This window comes from Vombatus ursinus, unplaced genomic scaffold, assembly GCF_900497805.2.
Source record: "Vombatus ursinus unplaced genomic scaffold, bare-nosed wombat genome assembly UNPS02014826.1, whole genome shotgun sequence".
Lineage (NCBI taxonomy): Eukaryota > Metazoa > Chordata > Mammalia > Diprotodontia > Vombatidae > Vombatus > Vombatus ursinus.
In genome coordinates, this window is record NW_020954604.1 from 8,625,451 (window position 1) to 8,649,249 (window position 23,799).

The window sequence follows — 23,799 nt, forward strand, 5'->3', positions numbered from 1 at the left end:
TAAAAGTCTGCTTCCAATGTGGAGAATGTACTGTCCCAAGCTTCAGGGGTTTGTATAGCTGTTTTCAGAGGTACTTCTAGGGACCTGAAAATTTTCAGTTCTTCCACGGTGCTGTGATAAGGGGTGAGGTGTTTCCTCTACACCTCTACAACAAGCTCCACCTCACCAGTGTTCCTCCTCGCCCCAGGACCGCCCCTCAGAACTGTGACCCAGATCCAAGCACTGGTAAAGCAAGAAATTCCTCCCTCAGCACTGGCAAAGAGATCCTTGCAATCCACCTCTGATCAGCCACTCGATTCACCCCCAGTCTGTGGGCCAGAAGCTCAGGAAACAGCCGTGGCCCCGGGGGTGGCTGAGACCTAGCTCCTTCTCTCACCGCAGTTACAGACTTTTCCACTGACCTTCTAAGTTGTCTTTGGTGTTTGTGGGTTGAGAAGTCTGGAAACCACCACAGCTGCCTAGGATTCAGTCCTCTGAGGTCTGCTCCAGGGTTGCTGCGGCCTACGCACCCACACCACACTGCGCTCCTCTGCCTGCCCAGCACAATATACCTTCCCGATCAACCATCCAGGCTGTCTTTGGCTGGCAATTTGTTTCACTCTGTCTTTTTGTGGGTTCTACTGCTTTAGAATTTGTTTAGAGCCATTTTTTATAGGTATTTGGAGGGGTTTGGGGGGAGAGCTCAAGCAAGTCACTGCTTTCCCTCCGCCATCTTGGCTCCACCCCTCATATTTGTTTTTTCATATGACCCAGTAATGTTCCATTGCATTCATATACCACAATTTGTTCTGTCATTACTCGATCATTGAGTATCTCTCATTTTTGGAGGGTGGGGAAGAGTAATTGTAGGATTTTTTTTATTGTTTTACTTATAAATACTATTGCTAGTAATGTATTATTGTTGTTGTTGTTGTTGTTGTTTTTTAAACATATCGGTCTCTTATTTTCCCTTTTCAGTAATTTGATTAGGTTATAATCTGAGTAGCAGTACCACTATGTCCAAGAGTCTGAACATTTTTGGAACTCCTGTTTTATAATTACATAATGCTTTGCAGAAATCCAAATCATAGCTCCACTAATAATAGTATATTAGCATATCTGTTATACACACTGGTCTACTAGTATCAAATTTTATTATCTTTGCTATTTTGATGGATATTAGAGTCTTAGAGTGGTTTTCATTCACATTTCTCTAATTATTAGAAATGTTGAACATTTTTCATGTGGTTAATTATTTTGACCACTAATAATTAGAGAGGCTCTCACTTGAATAAATGTGTATCAGTTCCTTAAAGATTTTATATTTCCACTTTTATCACAGATATTTAACACAAACATTTTCACTATTCTCTGCACTCTTTCTTTCTTTTCACATTCTGGGCATAGTTGTTTTTGTTTTACAAAATCTTGATTTTTATGTTATATTATTTATCTGTTCTAAAATTTCATCAAAGTCATATTGGTTAAGAACTTATCCCATCTTCACCATTTGAAATATAAAAGTCCATTATTCTCTAGTTTTTTGTGATTTCTTTTTTATATTTAAATCATTGTTCCACAAGTGGCATATGATTGTGATGGAATACTATTGTGCCATAAGAAATGACAAAGAGAATAATTTCAAAAAAACCTGGGAAGACTTACATGAACAGAGTAAAGCGAGCAGAACCAGAACAGTTTATACAGTAACAACAATATTGAAATGATGATAAACTGTGAAAGAATTAGCTACTTTGACCAATACAATGATCTATGACAATTCCAAAGGACTCATAGTAAAGAATGCTATCCACTTTCAGATAACTGATGAACTCTGAATGCAAGTTGAAGTATAATTTTTTTACTTGCTTTATTTTTTTTTTGCAACAGGGATAATATGGAAATATTTTGTATGATTTTACATGTATAATTGGTATCATATTGCATACCTTCTCAATGGGTGGGTAGGGAGCTAAAGGGAAGGAGAGAATCTGGAATTCAATTTTTAAAAAATGTTTAGATAAATAGTAAAATTTCAGAAATTAAGTAAAAAACAAATTAAGAAAAAATAAATCATTATTTTTACCTGAAAGGTATTGTGATGTGTGATATATTCAAAATCACGTAGCTAGTCAGTCCCCATGCTGAAAGGAGAAACCAAGTCCTATGGTCCCCAGGCTAGTTTTCTCTTCATTATATCCCACTTTCTTTTAGCTAGATTCAGATTCTATTTGTAGTCTAAGTCAAAGTCAGTTCTTCAGGAAAATGTGATTAAAATGAACTCAACCTTATCCTACTTTATTCAAATATCCTGAGCTATTATTTTGTAGAATAGTAGTATTTCTTTCCTTGCAGAGAAGCTTCTCTTAGTCATTGGTGGGATGATGTAGCTGAATTTTTTTCAGATTTTTGAAGGCCCTGGATTTTAAGATATATTATAGTACTCTCCCAGTTAACTGCTGAAATAGGATAAGTCCTTGATGCATTAAAAAATTTATTGGTCATGGCCATGACTGTTTCATTTTATCTCTCTGAGAATTGGTTTCTTCATCTGCAAAAATATGGGAATTTACTAGTGCTGTCTTCCTCACAGGAAAGCTCTTTGTAAATCTTAAAGTACTATGCCTTAAAGTACTGTACCTACCAGTGAAAGAGGGATGATTTGAACCCAGAACTTCTTATAATTTCAGTATGCTATGCCATGCTGACCCTCCTGGTTACTAGGATATGTGCTGGATTGTGTACTCAGGAACTTAGAAATCGTACTCACAACTTTCATTTAGTTTGTGCTTAATGCTTCTTGCCACGTATCAGGAAAGGCATAGCTTTGCTTGCTGTCTTCTTTCCCCACAGGTTCTTTCCTCCTATTAGATGCCCTCCTGGCAAAATATGTCCCAAACTTCTGCCTCAGCTACTAATTTGGAAGGTACTTTTTGAGGGACTGGGAAAGTAAGTGATTAAGCGATAAATTCCTTCCTAACTACCTTTATCAGGATGTGAATCCTATACCAGATGATTTAGGAGGTGTGGGTGTGTGTGTGGGGGTGTGTGTGTGTGTGTGTGTGTGTGTGTGTGTGTGTGTGTGTATGTGTGTGTGTGTCTACTTGAGCTCACCGCCCTAAAGATTCTAAATATGATTGAAGAATTGGGATTTTTGTGTTTGTTAGTGAACATTTTTCTTAGCCTTTAGCTAAACATTTACTGAAATGTGGGTATTGCCATTTGTTTATTTTGAAAACAATGGAAAAATTATTAAGCAAAAGCTGAATTTCAACAAAGTGAATTGCAATCACTGTGGAATAAATACTTCTTTTTACCAAATCTATAATTTGCTAAAGTTGCTAAAAGAATTACTGTAAGGTTACTATTAAATATACCTTAATCCATCTAGCCAAAAAATTTAACTTCATAAAGTTATTAAACTAGTGATTAAGCTTAAAATGTCATTTTCTCCAGTCATTGCTTGTTGGCTTTTAATACAATTACAGTGTATACTACTTTCTTTGTAATGTACAAAATTGTAAAATGCTCTAATTCTTCATTAATTATTAACAGAAATATTCACCATGCTGTATTGGCTATTGTTTTAGGATCTCTACTTCTAGTCTCCTATTTTCAGGAATATGAAACTTGACAGTAAATAATTCTCAGAAGGCTGTTTCCAACAGTCTTCCTTGATATCAATGTAATAATAATGATAATGATAATAAAAACAGCTAACATTTATGTAGCACTTAATCTGTGCCAGGCCCTGTGTAAGCACTTTACAGTTATCTCTTTTGATCCTCACAACAACCCTGGGAGGTAAGTGCTATTATGATCCTCATTTTACAGATGAGGACACTGAGACAAATAGGGGTTAAGTGAAGTGCCCAGAGCCTGAGGTCAGAGTTGAACTCAGCTCTTCCTGACTTCTGCTCTGTCCATTGCACCATGTATTCCAAGGAGATATGTTTTAAGTTTATAATGCTTTTTTTCCCCACATTAAATGCATTAACACAAGGATTGACAACCTTTCAAAAGATGGATGCCAAGCTGCCTTTTTGTTGTGATAATACAGGGGCAAAGGACTTTGATGGCAGTGGCTTGGAGTAAGCAAGGGATACACAATAAATCTCTTTTGTTTAAAAAAAAACGTAAATAATCCCTGGAAATTTGAGTTTCTGTGTCACTTATACCTTAATATGAATTACTTTAATCAGTTAAATAACTCGATTGAATAGTTGTAATAGACTAGAGGAAGTTATTCTGGAGTACTAGGCACATTGCCTAGGGTGGGAATGGGGTAAGAAAGAGCTATGTGAGATGTAGGGGTGGTAATTTCAGAATGGGTTCAGAATGGTTCATAAAGAAGAGCCCATGGTCTAGAAGAAGGAGCATTGGATTTGGAGTCAGCAAACCAGAATGAAAATGACATTTATTAGCTTTTAGATTGTGAGCAAATCACTTTACCTTTCTGAGACACAGTTTCCTCATCGTTAAGTGCTGATAATAATAGTACCTACCTGACGTTGTGAGGACTAAATGACATAATGTATGTAAAATGTTTTGTAAATCTTAATGTGCTATGTAAATTAGATTATTATTTTTATTATCCTAGTTTTAGCACTGAGTAGCTGTGTGATCATGAGGAAGTCACTTAGCTTCTCTGAACCTCGTTTCTGCAGATGTAAAATGAGGATAATAAAATTCATACTACCTTCTTCAAAAGGTTTTGAAAAAAATTGTTAAACCTTAAACCCTTGTTAAATCATGAGTTATTATTGAGGGCACCAGAGAAAACTACTGTGCAGTTTTGCTGGTAATCTTGATGTGATATTCCTGATATATATTACTGATGCCTGTACTAATTTAAATAATTCACATGCATATAAATGCATAAAGGCACCTAGGTTGACAGTGTGGTAAGAGAGCTGGACTTGGAGTCAGTAAGACCTTAGTTTCCAAATCCTTCAATCCAGTCATCTGTATGACCCTGGGGAAGTCACTTAATGGCTCGTTCTGTTTCCTCCTTTGTAAATTGGGGATAATGATAGCACCTACGTCCCAGGTTTGCTGTGAAGTTTTACTGAGATAACATGTATAAAGTGCTTTGCAAACCTTAAAGCACTAAATAAGTAAATGCTAGTGATGATGATGATGATTAGTGATGATGATGGTGATGATGATAGAAAGCCAGTCTGGAAGCCAGGAAGGACCTTGGTTCAAGTCCTAGTTCTCCCTCTAACACAAACTGGCTTTGTGACTCTGGCCAAGTGTCTCAAACTCATAGTGCTCCAGGCAATTCTCTAAGATTATAAATTTCAAGGAAAGTGCTGTTCTGCATTGATAAAGGGAATTTCCTATGTTAGTCAATAAGTATTTATCAAGTGCCTGTTTTGTCCCAGGCATTATGCTAGGTGCTTATGATGCAAATGCACATACAAAGAATTAATCAATCCCTATTTGCAAGGAACTTACTGTTTAATGAGGAAGATAACAAGTATAGGAATGAGTATTAAAAGAAATATACATAAAAATAAATATGTGATCGTTTCATTCAGGAGAACACTAACAGTTGGGGGAGGGGCAGGAAATCACAGGTCTAATTCCTGTCCCCTAGAAATGCATAACCACATTTGAAAGCATGATTAATAAGCTATTATTTTTATGTTGGTTTATTAACCATTTTCCTTCTCATGCTGATCTTGTCACTCCTTTGCTCAGAAACTTGATTCAGAACTTTCTGAAATCCAAGCAGTCACTCTTCCTTTTCAGTCTTATCTAATGTTATTGGCCTCTCAGTAGTCTACACTTTATTCAAACTGGAAGGTCCCCTGAACATGCACAGCACCTTCACACTTTCATCTCTTTGTTCCCAGTGTTCTCTATCTCCCTTCTCATCATCATCTGTGGAATTCCTGCCCGTTTTTTTAAAGCCCAGGTCAAAGCCACCTCCTGCAGGAAGCCTCCCTTGATTATTTGCCTCCAGACTCCTACTCTTGGGTCAGGAATGGCCTCGACCTCATGTAACCATTTATTTTATTCCTCTCTAATTTTCTTGTTATAGATTATTGTAGTTATTAAAATAGTCTTATTATAGTCATAAATTTTGTAGTCATATATTAGTTCCATAGTCACATGAATTAAAAGGATTCACATGTAGTATATGTCTACATATATGGATATGTCACATAGTACATATCCATATATATAGTCATATATGATTGTAGTTACTTGTGTTTTTGTTTTATGTCCCTCCTAGACGAGGCTCTCTAAGAGCAAAGATTAGCTAAACTTTGAATAATATCCCCTTAGAGCTATGCACAGAACTCTACACACAGAAAGTAATATTTATTAGATGAATACTGAATGCCAATATAATAGATCCTACCAGTTAGGATGTTGTGAAATACAGAAATTTAAATATGAACAGTAAGAAATGATGTTTTAAATTTTGAGAAGCTATTTTAAGTCAGATAGTTATAACACCTTCCTCACAGCAAGGATGACACCTCATTTGTATAGTGCTTTCCAATTTTCAGACCATCACTCCATGTATTAGGAAATGTTTCTTGACATTCCTACCTCCTGGGACTCTGTGTGTGGCCAAAAAGATTGATGCACAACTTATATTCCTTTCCAGAATGATTGCATGAATTGTGCACAGGGATGAAAATATTTTTGTTCAAAAAGCACATATACCTAAAAGCAATTTTACCTAAAAGCAATCCCAGTCTCCCAAAAAAAAACAATTCCTGTTCAAAACTTTCACAGTCTCTCTTTCCTTTTTGTAACCTTTCTTTCAAGATTTCTTTTTAAATGATTGATGGTTAAAGATAAATTTCTATATATAGATAGAATCATATTTTGTGCCAACCACAGTAGCCAGGAAAGCAAGTGCTGTAGCTGACACCCTGAGAGCTTAATCTATTTTGTAGTTTGTATATGTGGAAGAAGAATGAGTCTGAGTTGGAAAAACAACTTAAACACTTGTGGAGTAGTGTTTGTTCATCAGAGATATTTTATTTGGTCTCATACAAATGGTAAGATAACCAAAAACATTGTACCCTCTTTTAAAGAGCTTTTCATCAGGATGTTGTTGAATGCGTGTGTTAGATGTATTACTTTCAGAAACAGATGCATTCAGGGATAGCTTTTGAATATAAATATTTTTACAGTAATTTCAGATTGGATAGAGTGGGTTTGGTACAATCAGCATGGTATGATCAAATTTGGAAGAAATTACAGATGCATTTTTGTAGCATTTTCTCCAGCATCTTGATTTTTTTCAGATGGAAGTATAACCATTTTATGTTCCCTCAAACTAATCAGAATAAGAAACTGATTTTGCCTTTGCCAGAAAAATAGAACTATCATTTTTCACATTCTTATATTTTCCAGGTCAGTTTCAAGTAAGATTATATTTCTAGGACTTCTGAATTCCTGAAAACTCTAGTCTCTGTAGCAGTAAAGGCTCAAGTGAGCATTTGGGGGTGGGAGGAATCTGTAACTTTTTATGCAGTATGTTTTGTGTTGTGCATTCCAGATACAGTTAACTTTTTGTGTGCGTGTGATTAGTGTGGAAAGAAATTAATGCAGTCCAGTATTATGATTTATGGACTGAATCCTTTGCCCACTGAAGACTTGCCAAAACTAAAAGTACTTTTTTTCCTTTGGATATTAGAAACAGCTACTGTTTTTGTTGATCTTTTTAACTTCTGAATAGGCCTATTTCAAGTCATACCAGCATGGGAGCTCAGATTAATAATATACTTATTCAACGAGTGATACAGAGTGAAACCATTGCTCATATGGGTATGAAGGATAAAATTTCATAAAATTATTTTCAGGTGCATTAATGCAATTTGGGAAACTGAGCGTCAAGATTTTTTTTGCATGAAAGAAATCAAAGATTTCTGTTTATTGTATCATGTTGCAGGTGTTCTCATAAGTTTAATCTAATTGCATTTTTTGGTGTCCTAAAACATAGGACATTTGGCTTTCGAATGCTATAATGTGTTTGCTGAATATCCCCAAAGGTTTTTCATTCTTGGTACATTTTGAAGTTAGAATTTGTCTTTCCTAAGACATCATGCCTGCTTTGTGTTTATCTGCAATTTTATCTTAACCTAATAAATAAAGCACTTATTGTAAAAGTAGATTTCACATTTCCCTCTTGTTTTTAGTTGCAGCAAGCGGCTGAGGTTTCACAGCTGCGAGGAGCCAGAGTGATTTCTGCTGAAGATCTTCTTTTTTTGATGCGCAAAGACAAGGTAAATACAAAAATGATCTTCTCTAAAGTATCCCTTCTAAAGGGAGGTTACCAATGGCAAAATAGAATGTTCTAGACCTTGTTATACCTGCAGTACAAAATGATCTTGTTGTTAGTTGCCTAATTTTTCTTTCATGAAGACTTCTGTCAAAACTGAATTGAGTTTTAATCATCTACTCACTTTTTCTTTAAAGTAATGTTTTCTCAGCACCAACTCAGGACTTCTTAGCATCTCTCAATGACCATGTTATCACTAGCTATAAGGACAATTTTTCTCATAATATTCTCATTCTCATTATTATCATTATTATTGATCCTCATAACAATTAGCTATATAATAAAAAATGCATTCCTTTGGTACTGATACACTGTCACCAAAATCGTGAAAAGCAAATCATCAGTAGTGAGTGTCTTGAGGGCTCAGATGTCTGTAGTATCATCTTTGCTGGTGTGACATACTGGAAAGACTGCTGAATTTATAGTCAAAGTACCTTGACTCAGCTCTTAGTGTTGCTATTGATCCTCTGTATGAGTTTGGACTTAGCTCTCTGATCCTCAATTTCCTTCTGTGTAAAGTGAGAGAGAGTTGGACTAGATGACATCTGAAGTCCCTCCCAGGTCAGAATCCGTGCTCTTATGATCTTAATTTTAATCTGTTAAAATAATTTTCTCATTTTTAATTATGATAATAAATTGTGTAAGCCTTGAATAATTTCAATATATACTCATGTGTGATTTTAATACTTTGAAATCAGCCTTTTACACAATTGACAGACTGAAAAAACCCTAGTGTTAATACTTCAAATAAAGCATTTTGTCTGAAAGACTGAAATATATGAATTCTTATTGAACAACCATAGTGCACTAAAATAGGTATCACCCTAATAAAAGAAATGTTTACCTTTTGGAGAAACCTGAGTCACTCCTTGTGTTTTTCCTAGGTTTTTTATTTTTTCCTTGTTCATCTCCTGTTCAGCAACCTTTTTGTGTGTAAGCCATCTTTCTTCCTTTCTTCTGTCAACATCTGACATTTATTTACATGGCATTTTAAGGTTCAGGTTATCAAACATTTATGTGCAAGGCATTCTACTTCCTCATAAGAACCCTGCAAGTTAGGGTCTTACCAGTGCAATTTCCCCCTTTTTACAGATCAGGAAAATGAGCTTCAGAGAAGTGAAGTGATTTGCACATGGCCACATAGCTAAAAAGTTTTAGAGACAAGATTCAGATCCAGATCTGTCCTAACTGTGAGTCCATCACTCTTTCTTCACTAAGCTGCCTCATTGGCCACTCTCTAAGTGAGCACCATTTCTCTCACCAAAGAAGAGCATCCAGAATCATGGTAACCATACCATGTCAAAGTCATGGCAAGTCATGAATACTTAATCAAAGAATACTTAATCCCAAGATTAATTGATTAATACAGAGATATTCCCCATCAAATGCCTTTCCCCACTTCTCATTATAATAAATCTTACAATCATGGTAAATTTCTCAAGACAATCAAACTTAGTTGCTACCAGAATACAAATCTACTTGTAGCATTAAATTTTTTTAAGGTCAGTGCATTCTGTAGAGTTGTGTTCTTCCACTGCCCAATTCACTTGCAAATAATGACATCAACTTCCTGATATCATGGTCCTCTTCGAGAACCAAGGACAAACAAGCTGTTAGAAGTAGTAGCTGCCTCACTGGGGACCCAACTGACCAGTTCCAGTTGGGCAACACAACTCTTTACTTCCTTCCTTCCTTCCTTCCTTCCTTCCTTCTTTTCACTCCCCCCCTCCCTCCTTTCCCTTTATCCAGATAGGGAATATAAATTTTGATTGCTGAAACCTCAAAAGATATCTTGGGGTTTGCTTTTTTATGGACCATGCCTTGGGGTTTCTTTTTTATGGACCATGCCTTAAACCCCAAATCAGTCTGGCTCTCATTGATGGCTAACAACAGGTCCCAGCCCAAGCCTCATTTGGTCATTGTTTAGGTTCTGATGGCTCAGAGTGAGCGTAAATAGCAGCTGTTTCTGTTTGGCCAGAAACCCTGAGGGAGTTCCCTTCTCGGATTGATTTTTTTTTTTACTAGGTAAATTCTTTGCCTCATTTTTTACCTAGGCTTAATCACTGAATGGTCATTACTTCATACAAACTGAGACCTGGTAAAGCCCTTAGCTTAAAAAGGCCCAGGACTCTCACTGCATCCTGGGCCATCTCCAGTCGTCCTGATCTATATCTTGCCACTGGACCTAGATAGCTCCAGAGTAGAGAAAGGTTGGCGACTTTGCATAGCCCTGTCTCACTTAAAGCCAATTCATTCACAAGTCATGACATCACCTTCCTGATATCACTGTATTTCTTGAAAAGTAAGGACAAACAACAACAGCAGACAGTGTCCTTCCACTGCCCAAGAAGAGTATACTGGTCTTCTGAGCAAAGAGGATCAAGGAGGGCTAGGATAGTGGCCAATCTTCTTATACTTCTTCTAGAAAGGACTAATGATGTCGGTACCTCTGGAATCCTCTCTTCATGCTCCATGCCTTGAGGAAAGATCTCCAAACATGTATAACATTCCTTCCTTCTACTTTAAAAATCTTCACCACCATGGTATAAGTTGTTGGAATTGTATAGCTCTTCACAACTCAGAATAGTGGAGCAACTGCTTTATGCCACGTCCATGCCAAAGGACCTAAAATCTGCTGCCATATCTCTTTTATTAAGCAGGAGGCCACAACATCATCCGGGCTTCATTGGATCATAAAAGGAACAATGGATGTGAAAACCATGAATTCTCATCCCATTTCTCACTAGTCAGACACATCACTTAAACCTCCAGGAGGCTTTTTTTTTTTTTTTGTTCCCTCACGTGAGAAAACTGGACTAGTAATAATACCTGCCCTTCTCCTAGGAATGTTATAAGAATTGTTTAAGGTAATATGTATGAAAGCATTTTGTAAATTCTAAAGCATTATGCATTTTAACATTGACTGTCGTCAACAGAAGTCCCTACATAGTCAAGCAGGGATTTCTGGGTGCCAAAGATGATGCTTCTAAAACCACACACAGGGTGACTGTGCCTTGCACTGAGACAGTAGATGACAAGTGATAATAGATCCAAAAGAAGACCATTAGTTTACCAACCTAAACCAAGAAAATGCTACATAGGTATAGCCCAAGATTTTCCACACTGACATACAGAGCTGTGTAGTTTTTACTACATTTTCCTTTTTGGTAGATATATTCTCTAAATGACCAAGAAAAATGGATTCAAGAAGGCTAGCATTTTCTTCTCAGGGATTTTTATTTTTAATATGTAAAGTGAAAGGACTGAAAGTTCGTGTAACATATTCTTTAAGTTTGCATATGTCTATGTAGATCAAAAATATGTTTCAAGTAAAATTATTACCAGCCTGTTGTCATGTCACAATTTTAGTTTGTATTGTTTTTTCTCCTGTTCCTTCTCACAGAATATACTCCTTCTAACAAAAAAGTATGAGAGTACTCCAGTGTTCTCCCCTATGTGGGTATATCCTCCAATGATGCAGCTTGTATTCCACCCATGCCTATTCATCTATGTGATTCCTGTCCATGTTCCCCCATTACTTCATCAGAGGGAATCTATTCAGCATACCAGAACAAGACCTCCTCTATTTCTCTTTATTTACCTAGTGAAGCTCACGGATTGTCCATTGGTTGTCCTTTCATTCTTACACTGTGACCAGCCCATCTTTGCCAGTCTTACATTTCTTTGATGATATGCTATTTTTCCTATCTGATCTTGTTTGTAATGTGTAACAACCTGTTTACACTCACCACACCCCTCTCCCCAGCCCTTTTAGGGTCTATGATTCTAACCAGGTATCATCAACTAGAATCTTTTCTAAGATACAGTTATAGGAGAAAAAGAACAAAAAAAAATCCTAAGTTAAAAATAGTGGTTAAAGACGGTTTTTCTAGGAAATTCTTAGACTGTTTTTATAAGTAATTGCCTTGAACCATAGAGGTACAGGCAGGAACAGAAAGAAAAATTCCCAATTTGTTCTATAGAATTCATTAATAATAAAGTATTCTTTCCTTATGTGAGGTTCTTAAACAGGGGCTACATGATTACTTCTCAGGTAAATTATAGAAGGAATCTTTTTGGGGGGGTAGATATTGGACTAGATGGGCCCTAAGATTTCTTACATATCTGAAATTCTGTAGTTCTACATATCTAATTTATGTCTATAACGTATAATGTAGTAATATTCCATTACGTACATGTACCACAATTTGTTTAGGCATTCTCTTATTGATAGAAATCCAATTCATTTCCATTCTTTGCTGCCACAAAAATATAAATATTTTGTTGTATATTTGGCCTTTGTTCTTATCAATTACTTGCTTGGGGTATAAGCCTAAAAATGGAATCTCTGGATCAAAAGAGGACAAACATTTTAGTCAATTTATTTGCATAATTTCAAATTGTTTTCCAAAGTGGTTGTGCTGATTCACAGTTCCACCAATAATACACTTGTGTGTCTATATTCCACAAGCCCCCCCCCACATTTATTATTCCCATCTTTTGTCATCTTTGCCAGTTTTTAGGGTGCAAGGTGAAACCTCAGGGTTGTTTTGAATTGCATTTTTCTTATTATTAGTGATATGGAGCATTCGTTAATATGGTTCTTAATAGTTTGTAATTCTTTTCTTCATATCCTTTGTTTATCTATTGGGGACTTGCTTTTGGGTAGAGACATATATATATATGTATATGTATATGTACATGTATGTTAATTGTTTATATATTTTGATACCAACCCTTGTCAGAGAAATTTGATATAATAGTGTTTTTTTCCCCCATTTGATCACTTTCCTTCTTATCCTTAGGTACATTTTCTTTGTATAGAATCTTTTCAGTTTCATATAATAAAAGTTATTTGTTTTATCTTTTCGAATTGCCTCTATTCCTTGTTTGGTTAAGAATACATCTCTTACTTATAGCTATGAAAAGTATATGATCTGTTTCTCTTCTAATTTTTTATAGTACAATCTTTAATATAATATTAAGGTCATGAATCTCATTAGAATATGTTATGGAATATGGCAAGGTGTTGAGCCAAGCATAATTTCTTCCAACCTGCTTTCTAATTTTTCCAGCATTTTTTTTTTATCAAACAGGAAGTTCTTTCCTAAGTAATTTATGTTTTCTGGGCTTATCAAACACTGGATTATTGAGTTACATTGTTTTAGATTCTCCTTTGTCTAGTTGTTTCATTATCTACCTCTCTTTTTAAACCAATACCAGATGGTTTTGATGACTGTTGCTTTATAATATATTTTGAGATCTAGAAGCACTATATACTGGAAGTGAAGTCTCCTTTATCCTCATCTCTTTTCATTATTTCTCTTGGTATTTTTGATCTTTAATTTTTCCAAATTGATTTCATTATTTCATTGAGTTCTATAAAGTGTCCCTTTGATAATTTGATTGGTATAACATTAAAACTAAATTAATGTTGTTGTTTTTATTATGTTGGTATGGCCCAGCCATGAGCACTAATTATTCTTACAGATTTTTAAGTTGTTCTTCATTTCTTTAAGGAGCACTTTATAATTGAATCTATATAAGTATTTTGTGTGCTTTAATAGCTTGAGTCCCACATATTTTATCCATTTTGTAGTTATCTAGAGTGAGATTTCCCGTTCTATTATTGCTTCTTTGATTTTATTACTATATAGAAATGATATTGATTTGGGGGAGGTTATAACTTGTAATTTTGCTGAACTTATTGTCTCAAATTGTATCTGGTATTTTCTAAGTAAACCATCATATCATTAACACTTAAGGATAGATGAAATTTTAATGGTTATTTTGTGTCCTTTTACATTATGTATGATGAGTCAGACACATTACTGTAAATGATTATTACATGCAGGTTCATTAATTGTATTTATCTTAATAATCTTAATAGTTTTTGCTAGCATTTCATTTTCTTATATATGTACCAAACATATTGCACATAACAGGCACGTAATAATTATTTTAGTTGAATTAGTTTATAATCATTAATATAATACTTTGTGTAATCTTTCCTAATTGGTTTATATTTTTCTTTAATAGAAAAAGCTTAAAAGACTGCTGAAATATATGTTTTTCCGAGATTACAAATCTAAGATTGTCAAAGGTATAGAGGAGGATGATCTTTTGGAAGGTAATTATATACACATCTTATGTATGCATGCACATATATACCATACACACATATATACATATATATACACATATACACATATAATAATGGTAATAATAGCTGACATTTAATTGTTCTTTATAGTTTCAGTGTTTTATATACATTATCTCATTTGATTAATTTCTGCATATGTATTTGAATATATACATTATATACTATAAATATAATGTGTATGTGATTTATATATGTATGTACTTTAAGATATTATACTTTAAGAACCTTCAAAATACTGACTTAGCAGTTTAAACTTAATATTTTCTGATTAAGTGACTTCAGAAATGGAAATATTTCTATTCTTCCTATAAATGATAAGTGAACTGCTTAGTCTCAGAAATTTGTGGAACTAGGAAATTGGTGTTTATTGAAAGGATAATTGATTTCAGTATGTATAATGCTAATGTGGCATCTGTGATGAACAAAAATGTGTATATGTCAGCCTTTGAATTCATTTGAATAGACATTTGTTAAGTTATTACCAATGATACTGGACATATTTTATGAAATAACTGGAATCTAAAGTCACTTCATTCTGATGTCTGACTGTTATACTCTTCCAGTGCTATTTGAAGTTTTAAAGGGATACATAAGGTATAATTTTTTAAATTTACCTTTCTTCCTACTAACTCAATTCCATTTTAAAGAACAATTTAGAATTAGTTAACAGTGGAAAATCAAACGGACAGAATCTGGAGTCTGACCATCTGAATTTAAGTCTTGGCTCCACTATTTACTACCAACATGACCTTAACTCTTAGATATTTCTGGGGAACACTTTTAGATGCCGCATTTAGGTTCACTTGACTTTTTCTTGGTTTTATTGAACTACTGAAGGAGTAAATGTGTTGTCAAAATATTAAAATGACATTTTTTGTACAAACTTAAAAATCATTATTTTAAAATTTTGGTGTAAAGGGACTTTGCCCTAACCTGATTACAGTTCTGACTGTGACTTCAAATCTCATGCTCCTTCTACTATATAATGTTTCCTTCTCTGGGTCTCAGTTTCCTCATCTGTAAAATAAAGAGATGAGATTCAACTATCTTTAAGATCCCTTTCATCTAACATACTATGATTCTCTAAGTTTAATCATTTGAAAGTATATATATATATATATACACACACATATATATGTATATATATGTATGTTTGTGTGTGTATATATATATACACACACATATCTAATAGACATGTTTCTAATTATAACAGTTATAAAAGTCATCTTAGTATTATAGATTTAAAGCTTGAAGGGATCTTACAGGTTATCTAGTTGGAGGATCATGAATATATAGCTGGAAGGCACCAGAGACTAAAAGGCATTTAGTCCAATTCTCTTATATCACAGATGAGGAAATGGGGGGGGGGGGCAGTGAGAAAGCTCACCCCCTATCACAGAGCTATTAATGACTGGGGAGACAGGACAGACCTCTAGTACTAGCACTAGAACCAGATCTTCTGATTCCTAAGTCTAAGATGTTTTCCGTTATACTATATTTCTCCATATCTGTTTTACTAATTTTAGTATAAAGGCAGAAATTATTTCATACTGTCATGATTCTCTTGTTTATAGGCTTCCATTTACTTATCAATCCTCAAATTTTCTTTCAGTTAGGTAAGATTGTATAATCAACCCTTCCATCAAGGATATATATGTGTGTATGTATGTATGTATGTATTTTATATATATATATCAAAGAGAAGTTGTAAAAATTATCAATTAAGTAATTAGCCTTGATAAAGATATTTAGGTTTTGAGCAATTCTTAGCTTTCTTATTAAACTGACATAATTCGTGAGGAATTATTTCTTTATTGAGCCAAGTCGAATATCAGGTAGCAAAATTATGTCATGTAAATTAACAGTTTTGAAAATGATTAGATTATCTCATACTCTGAGAGAAATAATTTCCTAGCAACCTTTGCTTCATAAAACTAATTTTTCTTTAGCTACAAGGTCATTCTTTTTTGTTTTCATTTTGTTATTGAATAATTTATTTTTAGAAGGTATATTTTTAATTAGATTTTATTGATGTCTTTTGTCTTTACATCAGTCATTTCTCCTCCCTCCCCATTCAGAAGGAATTCCACCTTGTCACTTAAGAAAAAAAAAACAAAACACCTTAAAGATATCTATATCTGACAATGTATTCAGTATTCTGTTCTATTTCCCCACCTTTTTGCTATGAGGGACAATCATTCAATGTTCAACTTCCTTTAAAAAGTAGATTTTTTGAGCAGCCATAGGTAGAAAATTCCTTAACAAAGGTGTACTCTTTCGCCCACACCCTCCACTAAATAACATGATGGAAACAATACCTTATTTATATAACACATAAAGTACTCTTTCCATGATTCTGGGACTCACCTGCTTCTAAGAGTCTCCCAACGTGTCAGCTCAAGCTGTCTGGAACCTTTGAAGCAGGCAACCAATGGATCTCCAAGTGACCTTCTCACTAAAATGCAGTTATTTCATCCTCCTCTCCCTCTTTTCCAGTGTGCTCCATCATTTACATTGGCTACTAGTTATCTCAATATCCTTTGTTTTTGAAAATTTGTGCCATAACCAGTCTCAGATAAATCAATGTATTTCTTTCTCGAGAAACTATGTAGGAAACTCTCATTCAGTTGAACTGCACCAATTTGGAGACCATGATCATTTAAACATGAAGGAGGGTAGTGCTAAGTCTGGCATTTCAGTGCTAATCATTCTATTAAATGGAGAGGGAAGGAAATTTTGAACCAGTTAATAGAGTAAAAAAGACATGAGAATTATTAATTTATTTAAGAAAACTTCTTTTAATGGCATCTTTTGCATATTAAAAGATTAGTATGCCAATCAAAAGTCACCTTTGTCTATTCATTCTAACCAAATATTTAATCTCTCTGATAGGCAATATTTTGTTAGCCATTGTTTTGTGTAATAATACATACTTGGAAATAATAACTGCTTCCTTTACCCTACCCTACCCTCCTTTCCTCTTCACCTTCTCCTATCCTCTACCATTCTCTCCTTTTCCTTTCCTTCCTTTCCCTTCTCTTTCCCCTCCCTTCTGCTCTCCTCTTCCCCCAATTCCTGTGTCTTGTCCCAGACTGCAAGCACAGCCATCACTGATCAGCCATTGATTGGCCCAGTCTCACAGCTAATCAACATAGAAGCTTTAACCTGCTCTGTTTTTCTAATCTGAGTCAGTTGGCCACTCCTTACGCATCCTGGTGGCCTACTGGTACCCAATACATTGGTGCCAGATTTAGTATAGATATCTGATTGTCTTTAGCCCTACTGTAGGTCAGAACTCCCAAGCTCAAACAATCCACCAGCTTTAGTTTCCTCAGCAAGGAATGAAGGAGCGCAGGGTGGAGGGAGGGAAATAAGTAATTATGTAATGTCTACTCTGCTTAGCACTTTTTACAAATACTATCTCATTTGATCCTCACAACAACGTATGAGGTGGGTGCTATTATTATCATCATTATACAAACAGAGGTTAAGTGACTTGCTCAGGGTTACTCAGCTAGAAAGTGTCTGAGGCTGGATTTGAACTCAGATCTTCCTAACTCTAGGCCCATTGTTCTGTCCACTAAACCACCTAGCTGCCCAGATGCCTGTAGCAGGACCCCAGACATATACCACCATGTTTCTTTCTCCACTCAATCCCACCTCACCTCCAACCCCCATAGCCTACCTTTTAAAAATAATTCTGATATATAATCTTAGGACTTTGGGCCTTAAAGGGACCTTAGAGGTCATCTCACCAAACACCCTTCTTTTACAGTAGAAAAAATAGAAGTCCAGACAGATGTTATGACTTACCTAAGGGTCATATTATTTAGTAACAGACTAGCGATGGAAGATGTTTAGGTATCCGGTATTCTTCTGACTTCTAGTTCTATGTTCTTTCTATTCCCATTCATTTATATTAGTTTTTCTGTTAATTAACCTGACATTCCAGTAAGATAAAAGTTTCTTGAGGGTTGAGACTAGTCCTATTTTTAATGTCCCTAGAATAGTGTTTTGTGCACAACAAATGCTTAATAAATGTTTTTTAATCAAATTGAATTATTTAGAACTAGTAAAATAAAATGTAGCTGGATTCCCTTCCAATTTCTTACAAGTGTTCTTTGTCCTCTGTAAAATAACTGTTTTTTTTTTTTTTTCAGTCATGTCTGCATGAACCCATTTGGGCTTTTCTTGGCAAAGAAAAATACTGGAGTGGTGTGCCATTCCCAGCTCATTTTACAGATGAGGAAACTGAGATAAACAGGGTAAAGTGATGTGCCCAGGGTCACACAGCTAGGAAGTATCTGAGGCCAGATTTGAACTTAAGTTTTCCTGACTCCAGGCCTGGTGTTCTATTCATTGCATCACCCAGGTACCCCTTAAAATAAATTATATGCATACAAAGCTTCCCCTTGCTACAGGTTTTATCCCTTTTAATTTACCCAGGAGCTCTTGTTCCTCTCATACCCTTACAATTTTTAACATCCTTTCTCTTCTAGAGTATAGATCTATTATAGACTGAGTAGAGATAGATCCATTGTTGATTCTCCTCTAAACCTACCACATTAAGTTTTTTTTTCTAATTGTCACCACTTATAAGTTAGGTATATGGTGAATCTTGTAATTTAGAAGTCTTACAGAGAGATATTAAATATATACAAACTAACCTCTGATCTCAGTATTTAAGGTAAAGATTGTCCACTTATTAACTTTTTATTACTGAATAATGGAATCTTAGAGCAGAAAGGAACCTTAGAGATTACGGAGTTCAGTCCCCTTCTTCAAGCCCCACCTGACTTATTATTTTATAAAATATTAACAGTACAACACATGGAAGTGATATGAGCCAGTCTTTATGATAAATGCATCCTTGGGTGATGCCATTGGAAAAACTGAAGAAGATTAGAAATGCAGGATTATCTTTTTCTCTGCATATGTGACTTCTTTTAACTTTGAAGCAAAACAGGTCAGATCTTCTTTTCAGTTTAAAAAACAATTCACGAATCTGGTGAATGCCAATAATTTTTGAACACCAGATATAACAGACCTCACATATATCAGCCATGGACAGAAATTTTAAAAATATGTTTGAATGAATGAATTTATTCCAGATCACAGTTGGATCAGTCATGGATTTACATTATGAAGGAAAAAATACCAGACTTAGTTTAAGGAAAAATTAGGGACCTAATCTTACCCCAGACTAACTTTGTGACCACTGGGGCAATTCACTTAGCCTCTCAGAAACTCGGTTTCCTCATTTACAAAATAGGAATGTTACTTGTCATTTCCCCAACACATGGTTGTTATGAGGAGAGTGATTTATTAATCATTAAGGTGCACTTTAAATGCTACCTATTATTCTTTTTTAACTCACACAAGAGTAGATTTGGAAAGGCTTCCTTAGAAATCATCTTCCCTTATCTTACAGATTTTGGGTATCCTTTTTAATCCTGGACACTTAGTAAGTAGAAGACCACCTTTTCCTTAGTATTAATATTATCTTTGCCCAGCCAGAAAACAAGTTTAGCACAATCATAAATTTTAATGTATCTCTTTTTTTCAAGTTTTTGCCACATTCATTTAATTTCTGCCTACATTGCTGCTTTCTGGAGCAGCAGAAAAGAGTTAAGAAAGAGCAAAGTCCAAATGATGGTTTTCACTAATTTCCTCAGTTGTGAGGCCTGAAGTGGGCTTCAATTTCCTCATCTGTAAAATGAAAGGACCCAGTGTAGGGAATTGGTGGGACACAACTCTCAGAGGTCTCTTCTAATTCGACATCTATGATCCAATGACCCTGAGCCTTAAAACCAGTGAAATGTTACAGAACTGACTGTGCTACCCTACTTGGATTAGACAGATCAAATCTGAAGATAGGCAGGGCTACATTTTGCATTACCTCCATGTTCATGTAGATTCTTCATCTATATACAGGCTCACAGGGAGCTTTACTAGTAAAGACTTTTCTATAGGTAAGAACTGAGCTTTACATTTGGACAAAATAATAACAGCAACAACAACAAAAGAAAAAAAAAACAAGGAGCAAAGTGTTCTGCAGACTTATGCAATTAATACTTTTCATATCCCCGTAAGGTAAATAGGTAGCAGGTCATGTTGTCACCATTTTGTAGACGAGAACTCAACACACTCACTGATTTTTTCCAAGGTAAGAGTGTAAAACAAGAAACGAAGCCAGTGCTTTTGATTCCTGTTCACTGATTTAGGAGAAAGACAAGAGCATTCTCCTTTGTAAAATTCATTTGATTCAGTTCCAAGAGGATTATGTACAGATTCCATATGGAATAATTGATTTTGTTTTTCAGAGTTGCTGACAAAATTATCTTTGTTTTCTTTTCTTATCTACATGAAGACAAATTCAGCAGCAGTAGCAATGTCAACAAAAGGCAGAAAATAGCCCAAGACTTCCTCCACTCTATCGATCAGACAGGAGAACTCTTGGCTATGTTTGAAGATGATGAGATTGATGACATTAAGCAAGAAAGAATGGAGGTACAGTGTTTTCTCTTTTCTTCCCTCCTTATATCCAGCCTATTATAGTATGTGTATTGATAGGCCTAATGTTGAGCCAGAAATTGATTGTTTACATTCATTCTTTTTTGTTTGCTTTCTCTTCTTTCTTCCTCTACCCCTGTTCTTCTTTATTTCTTCTTACCCTCCTTTTCACTGATTTCTTTCATCATCTTTGTATTGTCATTAATTTTCCATATGCCATCCTGAAGGAAAAATAATGATCTCCCTTTGCTTAACTTCTTCAAAGCAAAGAATTGCATCCAAGAGAATTTAAAATGTATTTTATCAACTACTGCCTATGTTCCTTTCTTGTGTGCATATGAGTAACGTGGCTAGCTCTGTTTTTAGTTAGTAGAATATTTCTAACTACTCTTAGCAGATAGATAGACAGATGGATAGATAGATAGATAGATAGGTAGATAGGATAGATGGTTGTGTAGGCCTTCCCCTTTCAATGCGTAGACATTTCTCCTCCTCACACATCCATTCATGTTTGTTCCCATAGCATGGTTGAAGATTTACAAAGTCTTATGTATATGCATATACAGACTTAGAAGTACTGAGATTGTCTCTGTTTTTCCTTGATACTTCTATTTTGCTCATATCTTATTTTTAGATTGCATCGAAAAAAATCTTCCTGTTTCCTTTTTCATCCCATTATGATCTTTCTTGCCCTTACAGTATGAGTTATCTCAGTCTAGCTTTCTCTCATTTGTTATTTTCTTCTGTTATTCTTGCTACTCCTCAATCCTCTTTTCATTTATAGTCTTCATCTATCTTTTCATCCAACCTATGATCTGCTTATGTTTACTTCTCACTTTATCTTTTCCCTTTTCACTCTTTTTTTCTTATTTTTTCTCTAAGTCATTCTTTCACATTTTCCTAGATGAAAAATAATTGCATTTTTATCTTGCTTTAATCATAGAAGACATCTCCTGTTGATCTTGAAGAAAAGATTTCTTATATCAATGTCCTTTTTGTTAATCAAACAAGTTTATTCATTTTTTCCTTTAAAAAAACAGATATTATGTAAAAGGTAATGTAAAGATGTCATAAAATATTAGAGCTGGACAGGGACTTTCCATTTCCCTACCCCACCCTCATTTTGTAAATGATGCAACTGAGGTTTAGAAAAATAAAATGATTTACCTATGGGAATACAGAAAGAAAATGGTGAGCCCAGGACTTATGGCTTCCATCCTGTTCTTTTTCTTAGAAAAATGTACTGACTCTCTTGTCACTGTGAATAGTCTGCATTGTGGTTCATTAATGACCATTTTTTAAATGTACATCTTCTTTTTTAACCTAATAATTTAAAAAAACACACACAAAGATGAATTTGATCACTTTAGGTATAGGTGTATATCGTGAAAAAAATAATTTTCAGGTAGAGTTTGAAATTATGCGCTCAGCCATCTTTCTCTGCTTTATATGTTGTATATTGCTGTAATTCCAAGTTAGTGATAGCTATTTGCTAACAGCAATTCTAGATATCAGCGTGTCTACAGAACTAAAGGCTCGATTCTGTCCTCATAATGGCTGGGCATCTGTTGCTCAGTTTCCTCAGCTATAAAATTGACTGATACTATTCCTTTTCTTTATCCCAGGGGAATTTCATCATGATTAATTTTGTTGGCACATCTCACAGATATAAGACATATTCGTTCTTATTGCTATTATTATAATTTTGCCTTCAAGAAATCACTGATTTTGTCCTGCTTTTTAAGTGGGAAAACAAGGTAATGCCAGCCCCCCAAAAGATGGTTGGCTATTGTGTTAAGTTGCCTACTTTATCATAGTTTCTCTGTGCAGTAGAATATAATTATCCCATGTTAAGTTTTGGAGGAAGTCCAATAGACATACATGCTTTATAAACTTTAACAACCTTCTTTAAAGAATTAGTATGCTTAGATCATGAACTGTGATCTAAAGGCAGTGTTCCTTTTAGGTATCAATTACCTCAGAAATGTGTGGTTATCTTGGTTTTGGACAACTGCAAATGGTTTTAGTTCCACTTTGCCTTGGGCCAAAAACATGCTAAGTTGTCCAAAGCAGATGATAAACACATATTTCTGATGTCATTATGTCCTAAACAGGATATGATTGTTTAGTGGCATGGTTTCATTTGTGATGCATTATCCAGAAAGAAAATATTGTTTATGCTTTATTTTTAAAACATTTTTTTAAAATTATATTTTCAAGCCAGCAAAATGTGTTGTGAGCTTCCGCACTATTTTGCATTTGTTTTTCACTGCCGAGTATTGAGGAATGTTTAGCAAATACTTGTGAGCATTAGTGAAATTGAACAAATAGCTGTTCAGGTTTGTCTGGAAAATCTCTATTAACTAAGCCCATTGCCTGGAAAGGCATTCCACCATAGTCAGAGGAAGAACAGAACCTGAGAGCCCCTTAGCAAACACTGAACTCCTGATAATGGGATGCTATTACTCTGGAAAGTGATGAGTCAACAAGGTGCCAGTGAACTCACAGCAGTGCTCAGATTTACCGGGTAGACCACAAATGCACATGTAAGGTTCTTTGCCTTGGTGTACAGTTAATGCATGCATGTACATGCGCACACGCGCGCGCACACACACACACACACACACACACACACAGTGTGGACAGGGTAACCACCATATTCATGGCCATCTTCAGTAGTTGGAAAACTAATTCAGCTCAAGGAAGGCCATGCAAATTAGATTAGTCATTTCATGAAACTTTGCTTTCTTATTTTATGAGCCTTTCTTGACTGGATAACAAAGAATAGCCTTGAGATGCTCCTTGTCCAAATAACAAACACTGTAGCTGGGAG

At 35.0% G+C, this 23,799-nt stretch overlaps 1 protein-coding gene across 5 annotated transcripts in view; it reads left to right on the top strand.

The window, feature by feature from the left end:
• The window catches only part of SUPT3H (SPT3 homolog, SAGA and STAGA complex component), a 663,195-nt gene that overhangs the window by 459,339 nt on the left and 180,057 nt on the right, over window positions 1-23,799 (top strand). For 4 of the 5 annotated variants that reach the window (XM_027838343.1, XM_027838344.1, XM_027838342.1 and 1 more), the window contains 3 exons: window positions 8,148-8,234; window positions 14,330-14,420; window positions 20,824-20,963. In XM_027838343.1, the coding sequence (XP_027694144.1) occupies window positions 8,148-8,234; window positions 14,330-14,420; window positions 20,824-20,963 (318 nt within the window). The remainder of the gene's footprint in view (window positions 1-8,147; window positions 8,235-14,329; window positions 14,421-20,823; window positions 20,964-23,799) is intronic. The other variant, XM_027838346.1, reaches the window with a different exon arrangement.